Source organism: Manihot esculenta, chromosome 1 (genome assembly GCF_001659605.2).
Source record: "Manihot esculenta cultivar AM560-2 chromosome 1, M.esculenta_v8, whole genome shotgun sequence".
NCBI classification, from domain to species: domain Eukaryota; kingdom Viridiplantae; phylum Streptophyta; class Magnoliopsida; order Malpighiales; family Euphorbiaceae; genus Manihot; species Manihot esculenta.
The window spans coordinates 29587695-29608927 of NC_035161.2; the positions used below are offsets into that span (position 1 = coordinate 29587695).

The 21233-nt window shown below is 30.4% G+C and overlaps 2 protein-coding genes and 1 non-coding gene across 3 annotated transcripts; 2 read left to right on the top strand and 1 right to left on the bottom strand.

Moving 5' to 3' along the window:
* Positions 1 to 8923: 8923 nt before the first annotated feature.
* LOC110630151 (transcription factor TCP13) lies at positions 8924 to 11103 on the top strand. The gene is made up of 2 exons (XM_021777497.2): positions 8924 to 9094; positions 9533 to 11103. Exon 2 carries the CDS (start codon positions 9561 to 9563, stop codon positions 10611 to 10613), a length of 1053 nt encoding a protein of 350 aa, XP_021633189.1. The 5' UTR covers positions 8924 to 9094; positions 9533 to 9560; the 3' UTR covers positions 10614 to 11103.
* Positions 11104 to 13541: 2438 nt separating this feature from the next.
* On the bottom strand, positions 13542 to 13613 carry TRNAT-CGU. Its single transcript has one exon. It is a non-coding gene; the product is annotated as a tRNA-Thr (tRNA).
* Positions 13614 to 14471: 858 nt separating this feature from the next.
* Positions 14472 to 16832, top strand: LOC110630141 (transcription initiation factor TFIID subunit 8). Its single transcript, XM_021777475.2, has 2 exons — positions 14472 to 14804; positions 15206 to 16832. The coding sequence occupies exon 2, from the start codon at positions 15304 to 15306 to the stop codon at positions 16444 to 16446; it is 1143 nt and encodes a 380-aa protein (XP_021633167.1). The 5' UTR covers positions 14472 to 14804; positions 15206 to 15303; the 3' UTR covers positions 16447 to 16832.
* The last annotated feature ends 4401 nt before the right edge of the window (positions 16833 to 21233 follow it).

The following is a 21233-nucleotide window of genomic DNA, read 5'->3' on the forward strand; positions in this document are numbered from 1 at the left end:
GAAATTAGAGGGTTAAAAAAGCGTCTTTCGCACTCACAGATCTGAATAAATCTAAAAAATTTCAAATCATACTCTACCAATTTTTCAATTTCTAGTTTTTTAAAAAAAGCGTCTTTTAAAAATAATATAATTAGATATGTGTTGAGAAAAGTAGTTTGGAAAACAATTTTATTTTAATGTTTTTATTAATCAATTATATCAAAAATATTTTTTGATATTTTTTAAAAGTAATTTTCCCAATAGCAACCATAATACTAAACAAGTTAAATATAGTTCAATTGCTTATACAATTAATAAAAAAGGAGCTACAAATAAAATAAACTAACGAGGAAACTTATGTGCTGAGACCTGTAAGAGGGTAACTGCAGAATATGAGCACCCATTTTTTACACTTTAACTCTCTATATGGAATCAAACATTTCATAAAAATTCAATTTAAAAATAATTTTTATATTTAAAATAAAAATTTTAATTGAGAAAATTTTCATTTTAAAATAAATTGAATTCATATATAATTTTATAAAAATTTATTGATTTTTTTATAAAATAAATTATATCAAATAAATAATTAAAAATATGTATGTAAGTTACAAAAAGGCTTAATCATCAAGAACTTTACTTAATTTTTTTTGTATCTATCATGTATTTTAATTTTTTTTTTTCAATTTTTACATGCAACTTTAAACTTTGTGAAAAAATATATTCTTTAGCCATTTCCGGCTAAATACTCTGATAAACTTGATGATGTGACACTTATAATTAAATAAAAAAAAATCCATATTGGTAAGTATAGATAACTAAGTAAAAATTTAAGGCTTAATTGGGATTATTTAGTTATATAACTTTAAATTTTTAAAAAGTATTAAAATTGTATTTGTTTGATTGGAATTTTTTAGAAATTTTTTTTAACTTATTTTTCATAATCTAATTAAATTATTTCATGAAAAATAAATTTTTCAAAAATATCAATTTAAATTAAACAAGACTTACAAAAATGGTTTAATTTGATATAACTTATTACTTTATTTTTTTCGATATGATTTCCCCTTTATTATTAAAGTCTCCTTTAGCATTTGACTGAGATTTTACATTTAATTTTAAACAATTAAATCTTTATAAATTTTGAATTCCTTAATTTTCATATGAATAATTTTTTATTATTAAAAAATTTTAAAAAAAAATGGTGCCTTGATGTAGTGATAGAGTTGGGGTTTTTCATGAAAGAACTCATTTATTTTTACCTTCTTAGTTGTGTCTTGATCTTTGGTTGTTGAAAAAGACTAAAGAATCAAAGTACACAAAATACGTATAGGAAGCAAATTTCATATAATGCAAAAAGGAAAAGGAAAAAAAAAAAATCCAATCAGACCCTAACCCATTGAATTTCAGTAAACCATCAAAACGCAAAGAAGAAACAAACATGGCAACAGGCTCAAAGACATTTTGCAGTTTATATGTCTCCTTTAAAAATTTCTATTCATGACTTTGGTATGGGCAAGAAATCATTTTCATGGCATGTATAATAATCTTTTGTTCAGTTGGTTAGTATAATAATAGTTTTCGAGATTAGTACTAATAGTTTTTGAGATGATGGTTTATATAATAATTTTTTGTTCAATAGGTTAGTATTAATAGTTTTCGAGATGATAAGATTTTTAGTTTGAATCGTTAAATTTAATTTGGTAATAACTCTATTAAAATTAAATTAATTTTTAATTTAATTTTTTCAATTCTCTTGAATTTAACTCAAAATTAAAAATTCTTGACTTCGAATCTGAATTTGATTTATTTATATAAGGTAAAGGCTTTTCATCAATTGGATTTAGCTACTATTGTTTGTATCGTCATTTGAAAGGGATGCAAATTACTCTACACTTTGTCCAGCTTGACATATCCTTGGAAAAAGCATCCCTCGAAACAAGATAATTGTAAGGGATGTCACACATGCATGGACTATTAATTTGAGATAGATAACTTTGGGCTTTGAGTTAAACTATCCCTCTCTAATCTATACATTATCCCTGTAAATGGTGATTAAAATTGGGTTTTCTTTAAAATTTATTTTTAACATGAGTAATGGTAGGGGCGCTCAAAGTTGCTGCAGCCCACCATCAAAATCACATCAACTTTCTGATCACCACCATGTAGCAGTCTCTGTTTATCACCGTCTCTGGTATATAACGGAACAGGCACGTAGAGAAAGATTTGTCAGATGGAAAGAGAAGTGTCCATGTGAAAATCTTATCTGCCTTTCTTTTTTTACATGCATATATTTATATGTATGCATGTTTCTCTCTCTCTCTCTTAAAGGGCTATCTCCCTTTCTTGTGTTTGATTCCTATCTCAATTTTCCTTTTAACTTTGTATTGGGATTGCTGTCGATTATTAACCCACGAAAAAGGAAAAGGAAACCCTAGACACAAGAGTGCTCAGAGATATTCAGGGCAGTGAATAGTGCAAGGACATGGCAGAGATAGAAAACTGCACATTACTCTAATAGACAAACAAAAGTGATATTGAAAACTTCTGAGTTTTTCTGTGTCTTTTTACTTTATGATTCTGCCTAGTTGCTAAGACAAAGTTTGGCCTAAAACAAGGATATCAAATTGATTCTAGACTTGTCCAGAGCCTAAGAATTGTAATGGAGAATTGTTGGCTGTGCTTAAAGGGCATTCTCTCTATCAGCTTTGTTGGTATGGGTCAAAGACTTAAAGGTCGAAATTGAATATGATCATAAGAATGTTATGTCACGGCTCTCATCTTCAATGGAGGGTCTTAATCTAATGAGTTATTTCTTCCTTTGACTAGTCCAGCCCTGAAGGCTACTGTCTGGCACCCTCCACCCCAATTATGAATTAAAATTAATGTTGATACAGGCTTTCCATCATAAGAATCAAGAAGCAGGAACATCCTTCTTTTGCAGGAATAGATCAAATTATTCACTATGAAGTTTATACTATGTGATGCGGAACCCTATGGCATAAGTCTCAAACTCACACTCACAAATAGATATGAAATCTAAAGATTTGATAAATCCACCTCCTATGGCACCCCACACTTAGAGAAGCTGAAACACCAATGATCGAAAGATTTAGATGAGAATCCGAATAGTTGATAAATTAGCCAAGATTCCTGGTGCAATTGATAAAAGCAAATCCTCACTCTCACTCAAGCAATACACGCCAATGGCATGAATAGAATTCTGAAATTTTGATTAAAAACTGCCTCTTACAAGTATTTCTAATCCTTATATAGTAAGGAGAAAACAAATAAAACCTTAAGATACTCTTCGTAAGCCTGACTTAAACACATAAGGCCCAAACTCAATCACACACTAAAATAACACATAAGTATTAAAAAATAAATCAAACACTCTAAAACTTAAAGATAAAATATGGCCAGAATACAAGTCCAAACAAAGCTAAAAATAAAACAAGTGTTTAAATAATAAAGCATAGCAAGCCCAATATAACAAAGCTGAATCTTCACAAAAATATTTCTTGATCTTCACTTTAGGCTTCCCTTTATGTAGTTTTAGCCCATAGATTTGATTAGACTCTCTAAACCTATAATTGCAAGTGTTACAACAAATCTGCCTCATATGAGTTGAAGCACGCCCCAAATATATATGGATCATATGAATATGATTTTGAACTCCTTTTAGATCCATTTGAATGACATAAGTTTGCTCCACACCATTGTTAAAAATTTACCCTATTGGATCCGTATCATTCCCTCTTTCTTTAGAAAAGATTTGTCCTCGAATCTTGTAATATTTATGTCAAGAAGGGAAGCTTTAGGAACCCATGTATCTTCAAAGACCTCCTCTTGAATAGGTGGAAATAGCATAAAACTTTTGTCATGGATGTTTTCATCAACAACCTGCACATCAAGAACAAATGAACTAGACATAAAAATATTGGTTATAGAAAGATCCTATGGATGTGACCAATTCTCCTCTACAACTTCCAAAATAGGCTCATTCACCTCCTCCACCTCATCAATCACGTGCTCCCCATGTCCACCATCATTCACAACCTTTTCTATAAGCTCATTGATGGAATTTTCAGCAACAACTACATTAACTTCATACATTACAACTTCCTCTTCAATTTCAATGTCTATGGAAGTTGAGATTGGAACTTTAGCCTCTTCTTCCTCCTTTTCTTTCTCCATCTTCCATCCTTGAATTAATCTTGCCAACTTATTGTCCAAATCCCTATAATAGTGTAAAGAGATGAATCTCCGATGCATTAACTCTTCATCTCGGACTTGAGGCTTATTGGGATTAAGAGTTCTTTGAGGCGTTCTTGTAGACGTGGAAGTCTGTGAATCTTTCAAACTCTCCATAGCTTTGGTCTACCTCTCAAGATTTTTATGGATCCTTCCAAACTCATCACCAACTGACTTTTTGAAGAGCTTATAATCACTAGCCATATCCCATTCACTTTCATCATCACTATCCACCATATTTCTATATTTACTCGTCCTGCCTTTAAATCAATAAAGAACAAAGAGAACTAGCAAATATTATGTTAGGAAAGAAAGCATTCAAGTGTTTGCACTCTTACCACTTTTTTGCTAATTCTTCAATTGCATTTCAGAAACTAAAGTCAACCAACCACCCACAAGGAGCGTTTAATGAAACAAAAAAAAAAAGGAAACCTAAAGAAGGAAGGAAGCGCACAAAACTAGAAAGAAGACACTGACAATTTGGAAAGTAACATAAAAATTAGATTTTGTGCTACTTGAAAAATATCACCTAGAGTATAGACACAAGCAAAAAATACTCCAGCAATGTCAAGGAAGTAAAAGCAAGCTTAAAGAAACTTAGAATTCAAATAAAAACGAATCTAGACAAAAGTTTGAATTTAATTCACTTCAAAGTAAATTAAATATGACTCTATTTAAATCTACCAAAAAAGGCAAGTATCAAGACCCACACGCACAAGTAGATATGGAATCCAAAGATTTGATAAACCCACCTCCTATGGCACCCCACACTTAGAGAAGCTGAAACACCAATGATCGAAGGATTTAGATGAGAATCCGACAAACGCCACAACGAATAGTTGATAAGTTAGCCAAGATTCCTGGTGCAATTTATGAAAGCAAATCCTCACTCTCACTCAAGCAATACACGCCAAAGGCATGAATAGAATTCTGAAATTTTGATTAAAAACTGCCTCTTACAAGTGTTTCTAATCCTTATATAGTAAGGAGAAAACAACTAAAACCCTAAGATACTCTTCGTAGGCCTGACTTAAACACATAAGGCCCAATCCCAATCACAAACTAAAATAACACATAAGTATTAAAACATAAGCCCAACACTCTAAAACTTAAAGATAAAATATGGCCAGAATACAAGTCCAAACAAAGCTAAAAATAAAATAAGTGTTTAAATAATAAAACATAGCAAGCCCATCATAACAAAGATAAATCTTCACAAAGTTTTTCTTGATCTTCACTTTAGGCTTCCCTTTGTATAATTCTAGTCCATAGATTTGATTAGACTCTCTAAGCCTATGATTGCAAGTGTTACAACAAATCTACCCCATATGAGTTGAAGCACGCCCCAAATATATATGGATCATATGAATATGATTTTGAACTCCTTTTAGATCCATTTGAATGATATAAGTTTACTCCATACCTTTGTTAGAAATTTGCCCTATTGGATCCGTATCATCTTCCCTTTGTGTAGTTTTAGCCCATAAATTTGATTAGACTCTTTAAGCCTATGATTGCAAGTGTTACAACGAATCTGCCCATATGAGTTGAAGCACGCCCCAAATATATATGGATCATATGAATATGATTTTGAACTCCTTTTAGATCCATTTGAATGACATAAGTTTGCTCCACACCATTGTTAGAAATTTGAATGACATAAGTTTGCTCCACACCATTATTAGAAATTTGCCCTATTAGATCCGTATCACTATGCAAGTCCATACGAGGAACAAAAATCCCATTTAGTGTTTGCATGCTAAGTGAAAAACATGGAACCTTAATACAAAAGACAAACTAAACCAAAACCAAAATTTCAACACCACAAAACAAACCAAAAACAAAAAAGCTGTGTAATATGGGTTAATAGCACTTGGGTTTGGAATCTTATGTGGAGAAGAGCTTTATTTGATTGGGACTTGGAATCTCTAACCAATCTTCTCTCCATTATCAAATCTGCCAGAATTTACTCGCGAAGAATGATAGATTAATTTAGAAACCAAGGTCCCCAACGGGGTTTTTTCAATTCATTCACTTTGTCAATCTTTTTCTATCTCTCTTCCCTCCTTGTACCCATCCTTCCTTTTTTTTCATTCTGATTTTTGCATTCAACGTTATAATAAAATGATAATTATTGTTATTGTTTATATTTTTATTAAATAATCTCTTTTAATGTAATAATTATTCATATATTTATTATATACTATATATAAAAATAAAAAGAGATGGAAATATTAAGATTGTCAATAATGTCCTTAGATTTTTTTATTTATTTATAATAGTCTTTAATTAATTTATAGTCAATAATATTATTATTTAAATTTTAAAATAATAAGTATCTAAATAAAATTAATATTCAAAAATAAAAGAAAATAAAAAAGAAAATTCAAGTTTATTTTGTAATATAATTATATTAAAATTGAGAAATATATTATAAATATATTTTATAATATTAAATTTAAAATAAATAGATTGTATGAATTAAATTTTAAAAAAGTAAAATAAAATATGTGATTATGCATTTTAGATAAATTTGAATTCCTCCTGGTGAGAAGAACGTAACATCAAAAGAACCTAAAATAAATTAAGGTAATATCTTATAATTAAGATTTCGTGACAATAATTTATAATTAAATTTTTATTATAAATTAAAATTAATATAAATATTAATATAACTATAAATAATAATTATTATAAGCTAAAATTTAAGAGAATTAAGTTATTTATTATAATAAAAATAATTTATTAAATTTAATATAAATTTTAACATTTAAAAATTTTAATTATAAATATATAATAGGTAAAATCTACATTTATCTAAGTATATAATTAAAATTTAGGTAGATAATGTTATTATTATTTAAATTAATTTAAAATTAATAAAATTTAAAATTTGTATATATTTAAATTTATAAGTAGATGATAATTTTATAATTGAATTTAAATTTATAGTGAATGATAAATTAAGTAGATAATTATTCCATTATTTAAATTAATTTAACATTAATAAAAAAAATTAAATTTTGAGTTATATATAAATACTAAAATAACACATTTAAATATTAAATAATATTAAAAGAAAAAATTAATATATAAATTTTTTAAATAATAATAATTATATATATAATAAATAATATAATTTATTTATATTATAACAAGTATTAAACTTGCAACTAAGACTAATATAATGAAGGACCATTAATAATGATGGTGTGCCTTTGAGCTGACTCGATCAGAACTGTAATAGAAACCTTTTCTGCTGTTGTTCTTGAGATTCACTCTCACACAAAACCTTTTAAAGTGTTCTCATCTGTCCCTTTCCTTCTGTAAACAAGCACTCAGCCCCACCTCTCTATTTCTCTCTGTACATCTCTTTTTCTCTAATTTCTGATTAGGGAAGGAGTTGAAGGAGCTCATAAGATGAAAATATATCAACTCTTATGACGACTTTATCAATCTCAAAGCTACTATAATAATAACGCGGTTTTGATTTTCGTTGAAATTTTTTTTAAAAAAAAAGGGTTTTTAATTAAATTTATTGAATTTTAGGGGAAATTAGGGTTCTGGGCTTCATATTTTTAATAATTTTCTGCTTCTTCCGATATGCAGAGCTCTGAATCGACGTACAGGCATCATAACTACTCGATGACATACCCTTTAATCACTATAACGCCATTTTAATTCCTTGCTGCTCAGAGAAAAACAAAACAAAGCATGCATTTAGGGTTTCCCAATACCCTTCTCTTTTTCACTCCCAAGAAAAAGCAGAAACCAAAGGAACAAACTTAGCAATCTTCTTCTCCAAGAGATCGTCTGCTTATTTGCAGATTTGCAATTTTCAGAAGGCAAATTTGCTTTCTAAAGAGGCTTTTTGTTCTGCAGAATTTCCAGCCGGCAACAAGAAAAATAAGGCAGATGGGTTGTCACCGCCGCAAACAAGTCACAATCAATTTAATTATTTCGCTATGTAGGGTTTTGAAACTCGGATCCACCGCCTCTCAATGAAAATTGGAAACCCAAATCTTTTAACAAGGTGAATAACATGTCTCTTATGAAGCTTTTCAAAGAAGAAGAAATAAAATTGCACACGCTTAGCTGTTTCTCTTTATTAACAAACCGGCTTTCTTTTTCAGCCCTCCTCCTCCATATATATCCATTAACTGTGTCAATTTTGGACAATTTCTATTTGTCCAAAGATAAATGTTAACACTAACCGTAACCAGTAAATGAATTCAAGTTAAAAGCATGGCAAATTTTAACAAGGCTCGACGCATATCTATGTGCAACAAAAAGCTGAGTGGTCCTGTTTCTTGGTGGATGTTCTAAAGGCTGGTCCCTCACCTACAACTAGGTAGTGTCATCATATACACATCAAGACGACTATGTTCTTCAAGTGTATACCACAAACCTTTTCTTTTTTAATTTTCCAGAAATTAATACTATTTAATTACATTAGATAGTCCTAACAAATATTCATCTATGAAGTTGCAACTGGCATAGTCCATGTTTTGATTTTAACTGAGGATGATTAGTCCTAACAAATATTCATCGAGACAACGATTGTTCTACATGCGTGATAAAGGAAATGATAAGATATTGACTAGCACATTTATTTGACCGATGGCCAGCTCTGCCACGTGGCATAACAGATGCCATTGCTTTTCCTTTACGTCTTCCTCCACGGAGCATGGTCGGTTGAATTCCGGCATCTTCCTTTCTCAAATACTTCAACCTTACCTGACCATTAAGTTTATTCTCTGAAAATAAAAATGCAAGACTCAAACTGCTTAGCTCTCAAACTTGATGCAGCTATTGATTGAATTCTGTACCCTATTCAGAAGGGTACCCAATTCCATACACAGTAAGTCCAATTAATAGATACATCAGTTATCTTGTATGCATAAGATAGCTATTACCAGTTACAGGCTTTCAATTCTTACAACATAGTTTTATCGTTAACATATATTAATTATAATTCTATTTGATAAACATCTATGTCGGTATGATTGATGTTTTCCCCTTCAAAACTTGTTTCCCTGTGAATTATCAGAAGGTTTCTTGATGGCTACTTATAATCAATTCAAGTTCAGATCCCATAGAATACTTGATTATTTACATGCTTCATCCATTATTATGCTTCTTGAATTTTCCTTCTACATGCGAACGATAGCTTGTTTGATCAAGATTTCCTTTTTCTCCATCTTCTTTATTTACCGTCACTGTGGGAAATTGGGGTTTGGTTGTCTAGTTTATATTTATCAGATTTTTCTTGCTTATTTTCATAATTCAACTGGTTCAGTTTCCCATGCATCAATGATGAGAGACATATGATGATTACTAGTTCATCTAAAGAAGTGGATTCTCCAACAAAAAAGGAGGGAGACACAAGTGATGGCAAGATTAGCAACGGTTCATCAAGCTCAACGTCATGGTTAAGATTGAAAGATCCAAGAATTGTTCGTGTGTCGCGTGCTTTTGGAGGAAAAGATAGGCATAGCAAAGTTTGCACCATAAGGGGATTAAGAGACAGAAGAGTAAGGCTTTCAGTTCCCACAGCCATCCAATTGTACGATCTTCAAGATAGGCTTGGACTTAATCAGCCTAGCAAAGTTGTTGATTGGTTGCTTAATGCAGCAAAGCATGAAATTGATGAACTTCCTCCACTTCCAATGCCACCAGTGAACTTTGGCCTCAATCATCCACCAATTTTAACTTCTTCTCATGAATTCGGTGCTTCACAGTCTAACAAAGAAGGGTTCAAGACGAATGGCACCATCAATTGGGAAGATCCTGGCGGATTAGCCAGACCAAATTTTTGGAGCAGTGATTCAATGTTGAAGAACAAGTCAAAAGAAGTTGCAAGGGATTCTACCCATGAGAAAGAAAATTGGTCAAAAGGAAATGATCAAGAAGATAATAAACTTCATTCTTCCTTACCTGGTTTGATAAATAATAATGGGATCCCATATGGTTCCCTCTTTCAGCTAGAACATACAAATTTTCCTTTATCTCATTTGGGAAGCCATGGATTTGCAGCCCAAACAGCTGATCTACACAACGTAAATGCTGTGTCATCACCCTCTACTTTGTCTCTATCACCTGGATCTCAAATTTTTGTGTGTCCATCTGGAACAGCACAGCCTTATTTCCCTTCACATATTACAGCAGCTTCGACGGAGGTTGATCCAAGACAAATAAACCACCTTCAGATATTGACCTCAAGCACCCAAAACTTCTTCCCAAATACTCTCGCTCCAACTCCTTATACTATGACTCAATCAGCTAGACCTTTGCATTTCAGTGCAACTCCTAGGCTTTTTCATTCCCACAGTAGTGGAAGTCATCAACCAGATAAAGACCAGGATTTTCATTGTAAATGATATGGATACGAAACAAACAAAGAAGCAAGAACCCCTCTTCTCAGGAGAAACAAACAAACAAACTTCAAGTTGTTGTCCCAGGTGAGATCAAAACTTGTCCTAAATTTTCAAGTGTTTGCTAGAAGGCAGACTTTTTGCGTTAAATGTGCGCGTTTACTCAAATTATGATACGTATTTTTGCTTCATAGGGTGTCTGATCATCAATTTTTCCTTTCCTTTTTGTTTTCCTAATATTTCAATGCTGTATGAATAGTCTTATGCTTATGAACTCTCTTTATAAGTTCATATTTTCAGTTATTGAATGGCTCGGGGTGTTACCAATTTGTACAGCCATAAATCTAAATAAGAACTGTTACTGTCATTGTGCTCACTCTGGTCGAGAGGAAAAGAAAATTATTTTGATTATCTGCAAATTCTGTCTAGCTAAAACTCATCTTAAAGTTTTTTTTTTTTTTTTTTTACCAAAAAAAAAAAGAAAGAAACCCTAGAATAGAGAATACAAAGACCATTAACACTGATGGATTCCATTTTCCTTTCACAAAAGAATATGCTAAACAAATTAGGAAAAGGGTAACAGTAGAATCAGAAAAATTTGAAGCTTGAAGAAGAGGGTTTTCTTGGGTAAAGTTTATTTTGCAGCTAGTCTTCTAGCTGCAGTTTTAAGTTGACACAAGATCCAACGAGATAATGGAAGAAATAGCAGCTTTAGATAGTCAAAAGAGACACTGAAAAATAATGCATCCAATGAAAAGATACATACATATATCCAATGTTGTGGTCCAATTAATACAATGACAAAACATAAGATGGATTTGAAGAGAAGTTTGGAGGTTGTTGTTTTGAGACATGTGAGAGAAAGGTCTGTTGTGACCCATCAATTATTTTATACAAATGGTTTTGATCTCCTTTATCCGCCACAAACAGCCCTATCTCATCGGACATATTACTGTTACATTGATTTTTTTGTCTTGCTGCGTCTTATTACTAGCATATTCCTAGAGCCTGGACTTTGGAGGATTTGGAAGTATCTTATCAAGGTACTGAGAATGAAGAACTGGTGAGTGCAACAAACCATAGAAATTATTGATGGAAGCTAGTTTATTTTAAGGGTTAATATAATTGATGGTTGATTGTTATTCCTATATATATTAATAAAAAGAAAATTTATTTTTAACTATATTATATATTATGATATTATAAATATATGAAGATATAATAAATTCCCAATAAAACTATATTATAAATTTATATTCTACCTCAATTTCACTACTTTATAAAAATTCAATCAAATTTCAAATAATAATAGTTATCTGTCGTTTAAGTTTATCATTTAATAACATATGTATATTTAACATATTATAAAGTTTTAATTTTTAAATATTATAAATATTACTTAATTTATAATAAAATTTATTTATTTTTAAATGGATTAAGTTTGCATCAACTTAAATATTTTAATATGTGAAGTTTAAAAAGTTAAGAAATTTTCATTTTTAATCGAATAAATTTAATTTTAAAATATATAAGTGACTCAAAAATATATTTAGAAACCCAATTATTCTCCTCTTTTCTCACTTTAAAATATGAAATTTACTACTATCATAATCTATAATTTTCTAAATAAATAAAATATCTTTTTTAAATTTAATACAATATGTAATTTATTAATAATTTTTTATATTAATTAAAAAAATAATACAAATTGATCTAATTATGACATATTTTATTTTATTTTTTATTAAAATAATTAATTTATGCCACCCATTAATTTAAAATTTAATATTATACAATATATTTATAATATATTAATTTCTCAACTATAATGTAAAAATTTTATAATTTTATTTCTAAATGTAATATATCATAAAATTTTGATTTGTAATATAAGACAATATTTTTATATATGATTTTTTTTTTGTTTAATTCATTTTTTTAAAAATAATTTAATTTATGATAAAATTTCAATAAATAGAATTTAAATGTAAAAAAGTCTTTTATAATAAAATTTAATAAGAATAAATTCAATCAATTAGTCTATTGAAATTTAAATGTGAAAAATCTGGTTTATCTCTTAACACACACATATGTATTATCTCTTAACTGCAATGTCTTCCAAAAGTTATATAATATTGGTTCAACTATTAAAAATTATTTAGATTAATAATTTTTTATGTAGAAAAAAAATCTAACTGCTAGTTTTGAAATCAATAATATTATTAAATCTAGTAGAAAAAACTTAATAAATTAAGTATAATCTAAAATCAATAGCATGCTACTCTAATATATGTAAATTAGAAACCAAAATATTAATTATATTATATAAATAATTTAATAGTATTTTTATAATATAATTTTTTATAATATTAATTATTTTTATAATATATTTTTATAAAATTTTATTTATATTATATAAATAATTATTAAAAAATATAAAAAATTATTTAAAACATACTCATACCTAGACGAATGTAACCTAACTCAAATTCTTTTTGATTAAGAAAACTGTTAATTGAATGGTGTAACGTGTTTAAAAATAATAATGGTTTAGAAATTTAATAAATTGATATCGAATATAATTTAATCTTAATTTAATGAATTAAAGAAATTAAAGAATTTAATGTTTTAATCATCACTAATAAACTACTGAAAATTTTTATAATATTTGAGGCTCTACATTTTTTTTTTCTCTCTCTCTCTACGTGGAAGAATCAAATTCGTCCATATCGTGATTGGGCTCAAGGCCAATATAACCAATTAAGAACAAATAAAAGGCTTTCAGGATGGGCCTACTAAAATTAAATAGTAGTAATAGAAAATATTTTTTTTTTTGAAAACTATCATTGTACTCTAATTACGAGCCCAAAAATTCACGTTGCCACTTGTCAGTGTTATGGTGGAGTTTCTTCTCAAAAACCATATAGAAATGTTAGCTCCCGGCGAGGATCGAACTCGCGACCTTTCGCTTACGAAGCGAACGCACTACCACTATGCTACGGAAGCAACTGCGTGAGATCTCTCAATTTTACCTTTATCTATAAGTTTGCTTTTTTATTTATTAATTTGATTTTTTTAGTTAATATTTTTTTTTCATTTTATAAAAAATATGAGTGTTGGATTTTTTTATGATTTTTATTTTAATTCTATTATAATCAGATGACAATTTATCCATTCGTTCTATATATATTTGGTAGATTTTCTTAAATAATACCGGACTAAAGTAAAGGTATAATGACTCAGTTTTTTTTAAAAACTATTTTTTAAAAAAATTGTTAGGAAATACTATATTCCTATGATTACTTTTATATTTACAGTCCTTTTATTTTAAAATTTATTGCACCTCAACAGATAAACAAACTACTTTTATAAAAAAAAATTAAATATATTAAAATTTAAAATATGTGAAAAAATAATACTCTCCATTCCATAATAACTTTTACCTCAAATTATTTAACTTATTTCAAAATAATATTAATTATTATTATATATATATATTATTAATTTAATTAAATTTATTTTAAATAAAACTTAAAAATTTAAAAATAAAATCTAAATTTTTTTATATTTATCCAGATATACTGATTATTACATTAAATCTCTAAAATTATGACTGTTATATGTTAATTCTATTAAACAAATAAAGACCGCCGAAATTTTTATGTAATATTTACAAAACTGAAATATTTTATAATAATAAGTTAAAAATAAAGTATGACGATATTGATTTCGATGGTAAAAAAAACATCCATTCCTATGCTAGCTCGTTGTTGGAAAAAAATAAATAAAGAAATAAAAGAAAATGGTGACAGCTGTCAACAATCGGTGGACATTGGAGGTCATTTTAATCAGTGCAAGCGTGAAGCTGTATCATTCCTCTCCTTTTAAACGATTCTCTTCTTCCTCTGTTAAGCGACTTTGCTCTTCGTTGTATCTCTCGAACTCAACTTCTCAAATCTCGCCATCATTCAATCCCTCGGGGTTTTACTAGGGTTAAACCCTAAATCCATGAACGTATCCCTTATTACCCCTTCTTTCCTTAACATTTATCATTTCCTCTCCAGCTAGGGTTCTTTCGGTGATCGATTGGTGTTGGATACTCTTCCAGATTTCGGTTTCTGTGGTCTCGTCGCTTCGATTATTTCTTTTATGGTGTTTCAATGTTCAGTTGCGTTTCTGTACCCTGGAATGTAAAGGGTAAGTATTCACCTATTTCTGGATTAGTTCTGTCTAGGGTTTACTTCAATTTTCGTTGGTTGCTAAGAAAAACGGTGGGAAATTGTTGAAATTAGCAATGAACCGGGTATTATATGTGTTGGAGATGTAAGTTTTCATATGTTTTTAATTGGTAAAATGGCCCTGCTTATGTTCTTGCTATTCATATGAGTTGCATAAATTTTTATTTATGATGTGCTCATTACCATGTTGCCTGATTAATTTTTTCATTTGAAGATTTTTTAGTGGGTGCTTCTGGGTTGCTTCAGACAACTACTGATTAGAATTGGTTGTAATTATCATATTAACTTGGCTTAGAGTTTATTTGAGGAATTTAAGATTCCAAATTGATGATTTCCTTTATTTTCCTACATTCTGTTTAGCAACCAGTCGGGATATTAGCAATGAATAGGTGATTATCGGCCAGAGAATGGTACTTTTGCATGTGCTTTCTCAGGTGAAGTGATATGAGGTGTTGAATATGAGCCATGGAGGTGGGGAGAGTGGAAGAGTGCATGAAAAATCACAACATGCAAAGAGAAAAACTGGTGCAAGTGGTGATGAATTTTCCCAAGCAATTGCAAAAATTGCTGTAGCACAAATATGTGAGGGTGCTGGGTTTCAGAGTTTTCAGCAGTCTGCTCTTGAAATACTCTCTGACGTCACTGTCCAATATATAAGCAATCTAGGGAAGCTTTCCCAATCCTATGCCAATTTAGCAGGCAGAACAGACGTTAATGCTTTTGATATTATTCAAGGATTGGAAGAGTTTGGCTCTTTACAGGGCTATGGCGGTGCTTCTGATATTGATCATTGTATTGCAAGTTCAGGTACAGTTAGGGAACTTGTTCAGTATGTTACTGAAGCAGAGCATATCCCATTTGCCTATTCTATTCCTCCTTTCCCTGTTGTTAGAGAAAGGAGACCATGCCCAAGTTTTGTGCAAATTGGTGAGGAGCCACCTGGGGATCACATTCCAGCTTGGTTGCCTGCATTTCCCGATCCTCAAACTTATGTTAAGTCATCCACTGAGAATGAAGGAGCTGCTGATTGTAACACACGGAAGATTGAGCTTGCACAGGTACAGACAGAGACTGATAGGTCTCTACTGAACTTGCAGAATTTTATTTGCAATGGGTCAGGGGGTCCTTCCTCTTTTGCTCATGGTGGTGGTTCTGAGGCAAAGCTAGCAGTTGAAGGTAACCCATTTCTTGCTGCTCCATTACAGTTTGGAGAGAAGGAAGTGTCCCATGTTGTTCCTCCAGCTAAGTTTTCAAATGAAGCTGCTGTGAAAAATCCTACTAATCAAAATTTTCCTCTAGATAATCATGTCTCAGTGCTGGATACATTTGCTCCAGCTATTGAAGCAATGAAGAGCAGTTTATGTGATTCTGAGGAGGGTCAGAAGAAGGTTCTTTTGAATCCAAGACCCGCTGTGCAATTTAAAATTGGGGCAGGCAAGAAGACCTTGGGTACAGCACTAGATTTCAGCTCACATAACAAGGGTGTGGAGAAAATCAGCCCATGGTCTGGAAAATATGATGAGAAGGATGATAAGAAAAAGAGGGCTGAGAAAATTCTGAAACAGTCTATGCAGAACCCAGGGGAACTGGCTCAGTTGTAAATTAGGTTTGGTTAGAATCTGTATACTTGTTTAGGAAACTAGAAGCAGAAGCTGGTTCCAAGGTAGTTAAAGTCAGGGAGGGCCTTTTGGTTGCCAGCATATGGCTTTACAAGTGGATTACAGACTGTGATGGGGAATTGCTCCCGCTTCAACAGATTTTTGGAGGTATGTCCGTATCAATTTGTCATCGTACACCCTTGTTAGTGAATGATTCTTTTTAGTTGAAATTCTTGTTTCTTCTTATGTGCTTCGATACTGAAATGGGACATGGATAATGCCACTTCTGCTTACACTATTTTTGCTCAACGCGCCGTAAACAACGGAAGCATAGCATGGTGTGTATTAAACATATTGTTATTGAAGAGCTAGATAATTTTTTATGAGCATATTCTAATGTTTTTTTTTTTTTGGAAAATAAGCGTCAACTTTCTGATCTTTAACAATTGCTTTGTGATTCCGATATTACGCGTTTTGATTTGATGGAGAAAAATCGTAGTTTATTATACATTGATCAACAGCGTAGGCGTTCATGGTCAACAATTTACGGAACATTTTTAGGCTCCTCATCTTGTATGTATAATGTCTTTATTATGTAATGAGGGTGTGGGACAAATAATTGAAGTCTAAATATTTCCAAGCACTTGGTTATTTCAATGAGTTTGAAAGATGAGAAATTTGACAAGACGACCACTATTACTATCTTGCTAAATGTAAATGGTTTAGTTTTCTCCAACAGTTTTGCTAAAATATCTCCATTAAAGAATTGATAAAGATTTGAATGCATGCTGTGGTCTTCTTAGATGTACTCTTGGGCTCTATACTATTGTTGCCATGTTAACTTGGAAACGAGCTACAACGTAAAATCTAAGCCAAGACAAGCTTGGAATGCATAATAGGGAATGGGAGAAAAAGGCCAAACCCTTGATAATTGTGAGACCTAAATGCATATTGCTGGAAAGTAATGATAACATTATGTTACAGCATCAATGTTCAGGCGGTAGCTGACCAGGTGATAGAGAGCTTATTAAACATTGTGATGAAGATTGGGTAAGGAGAAAAGAAAATAAAATAAAAACTAGGTCATTGATCGGTTGCTACGCAGCTGTTGATTAAGATTTTGGCAGTGAAGCTAAGAAGTTGGCAATTTAACAAGCTGCATACGATCACGGGTGGAAATGGCATTGATTCAAATGCCAAGTTAGCAGAAAATGAAGCATTGCACTGAACATCTTAGTCGGGCAGCATCGTTGGAAGAGAATGAAACTATGGAACTCTCTTATTTTACTGTTGGAGTATGGCGCGGGAGAAATGAGATTCACATCAGCAGCGCAGGATTCAAATGGATCCATAGATTAATTAAAGAGAGCTAGATTTGAGGGTAAATCTGAAGGAATCAAGACCCGAAGTGGATGGGTCATACCATATAATGTCGAGTAGCAATTGGTCCTGTGTGTCTAAGCTATACAATTGAGGGAAACTGTTATAAGAGGTACACAAGTCCTACATCCATAACGCAGGAAGCCTTACAAGTATATTTAATTTGGCATAGAGAACTAACCTGTACCTATTTTGGGGATCCGAGTGTGTTATTCTGAATTTTGAAATTAAGAGATTTTTGGGGAAAAAAAAAGGGCATTCGTGTTTGACAAATTTGAGTATTTTGAAAATTGTACTATTTCACTCCAGAATAAACTCGTTGACCGATATGTGATTTTGTTCTTTTTTTCGGCAGTTGTAAAATAATTTGAGAATGAACTCGTTTTTGTGGGACTATGTCTACTTGAACCTTTTGTACGTAGAGGTTCGACAACTTTTTCAGGAAAAATGGTTCTATAGAATGAACATAATTCCAGCTAAGATGTTTTATTACATCCTAAAGATAAGAAACTAGAAAAAGGGGGAGCATAGGCAAAACAATTAATAATTATTTGTAAGAAACTTATAATTGTAGACGGTGTCCTTTGAGCATATGTACATGAATTTCCATCTACTATTCTGCAGCAGCGACTATTTCAACTCTCTAACTATATATTTTCCCTCTTTCTCTCTCTCTTTTCCTCGCAACTTTTACTTCTCGATTCAGCCAAGTTCATTGCTTCCCATTGGCTTTCCTAGAGAGAGGATTCTTCTCTCATTCAGTTGTGGCTTTCCTCGCATCTTACCCACTGCTCTGATGTGAATCTATCTATGATCACCATATCTAACTGGCAATACATATGATCGTCTCACAATTTGAAAATAATGCTGATGTTTACACTGTAACTCAATCTGAAAATGACTAATAAATGCACATTATGCCTTTTAACATTTTAAATTACATATTATCACTACAATGATGAATGATGTATTAATGTTTTGAATTCTTTGTTTTATATAATATAAAGAAATTGAATCCAATTAATGAAGATTGGAATGAATCTAGACTGGCAACTCTGTGTGTGTGAGAGAAAAGCTCTGCGTAAAGCACCATAAACAATGATGCTTCTTCACACACCAAATTTGAGTTATATTCTTTGGATTTGCATGCTTGGCTTGTGAAAAATAAAAATTTTCCTTACGATGGATGAGCATGGAAAGTGCAAGAGAAAGTGGCAGTCCACTTCTTAAGAACCATCACAAATTATCATGACCTTTGTGGTCCAAACATTTCTTGGACCACAGCACAACATCAAGGAGGAGGAATTATGTTTATCTCATATCACTATGAATTATGTTCGCAGGTAGGTATTCGGTTTTATCATATATAATCATGTGGTGATATCTTCAGAAGATATAAAGCATGCCATGCCACGTGTGAGTATTAGGGGTGATCACTAGGATCATGTGCATATCATGTATGGTATGATTACCACACCATATACACACACCCTTTTTGTACTATTATCTCATATGATTTTGAAATCTCTAAAAACATATGATTTTGGAGATTTAATGCAATATAGTAAATCACATGCTTTCTTGTGATGCGACTTTTATTTTATTAAATAAATTAATTTTCCATAATATTAAATTTATTTTTACAATAAATTAATATTCCATTTAATAATTTTGAGAGTATAACAATAAATAATATCCATTTAATATAAAAAAAGGATAATAATTTTAAAATAATAAAAAAAATAAATAAAAATTATAAGACTGATAGATTATTTTATTTTTCTAATAGGTAATCTTTATCTTCTCTAAGGGAAGGTGTGAATTATTAGACATGCATATATAGTTGGGAAGCGAATAACTGAGAAGAAAAAAGGCATGGGAGGGGTTGGCTATTTATATAGTCAGAAACCTGTAAACCACTACTTTACAGTCCACCACCTCAATGCAACTGCCTAAAGATCCCAAAAGTCAACCTAACCATTAAAGAAAATTAAAATTTTCCAAATTTCAGCATCTATCTAACCAGCAGCTTTTATTGCATTTTCGACTCGCAATTCACTTGAAATTAAAAAAATTAATTTTTATTATTTTCAATTTAAAATTTATTGTATTTCGGATATATATATATATAATTTTTATAACGGTCTAGGATCGATATTTTATCTTTCTTAATTTCTCAATCATTTTTTTTTTGTCATTGAAGAGAAAATACGGGTATGGCTTAGTGGTCAAGAATCATGTGCAACCTAGATTTATATATATGCAATTGGCTTTGCTTTATCGTGTCAAAAACATGGCAAAGTTATGAATTACATTAATATATAAGGCTACTTTAACAGCTCAACTGCTACATCCTGCTTCTTTTCATTAATTTAAACACAGCATCACACATTCCTCCCCCATGCCTGGAGGAACCATATTCATGTTCTTGCAAGAAAATTAAAACATGATTTTGATGTTCTTTGCTAAATTAATATGAAAATTTATAATTGTTTTCATTCATGGCGATATAATTTTGGAGAAATTTTACCATATGTGACATTTTTTTTTGTTTTATCTTCCTATTTCGGCAATGAAATTTTATTAAATCAAAAAATATAAAAAATTGAAACAATAAATCCACATGTCAAATCATGTATGAATGATTTTCAAAGCTATAAGAGAATATTTATTTTCAGATAAAAAGCGGGTGAAAATGAAATAACTTTTTTTAAAAAATATTATCAAGACATGGAAAAACTTTATGATAACAATGAATTTAATTTGATAGAATTTTAATTATGAGGATAATATTCTCATGACATTCTCTTTGTACTTTTGGTTATTATCTGGAAAGTTAATGTTTGGAAGAACTAATCGAGAAGAAAATTTTTTAATTTTGAGAGATGAGCAAAAGGGATTTTAGTATTTTTCAAAATTAAAAATTAACTCATTAATTTTTTTAATATATAAATTAAATACTAAATTTTTTTTATTAAAAATATCAAAATCAATGTAAAATTCAGAAGGTCTAATAAAAAAAATGCACAGAATTAATAATTCGTGATTGCACCTAATGCTTTCAAGCAGAAAATTGAAATAAATTTAAAATAGCATTCAAAAAGCTATCAACTTCAGATAAAAAATGCCATTTATTCATCTATTTTTGTCTTGCCATTTTTCCTTTTCGTTGAAAAAACTGAAATGCGGTCCAAATCCAATACACGAGATTTTTTTTTAAAAGTTGATTCCAGGTTTCAATTTTGTAACCTTCATCAATTAAAATTTTATTCAATATTAATTAGTGTCGCTAAATATTAAAATTTATTTTATTTTTAAAAATACATTTTGATTTGACTGATTTTTAAAATATATTTTTATTTTATTATTATAAGAAAAATTTATTATTTAATTTCTATAATATTTTTATA

What these genes read in the sequence shown, in the direction of transcription:
- LOC110630151 (XM_021777497.2), top strand. Translation starts at nt 9,561, where the DNA reads ATGATGATTACTAGTTCATCTAAAGAAGTGGATTCTCCAACAAAAAAG.
- LOC110630141 (XM_021777475.2), top strand. Translation starts at nt 15,304, where the DNA reads ATGAGCCATGGAGGTGGGGAGAGTGGAAGAGTGCATGAAAAATCACAA.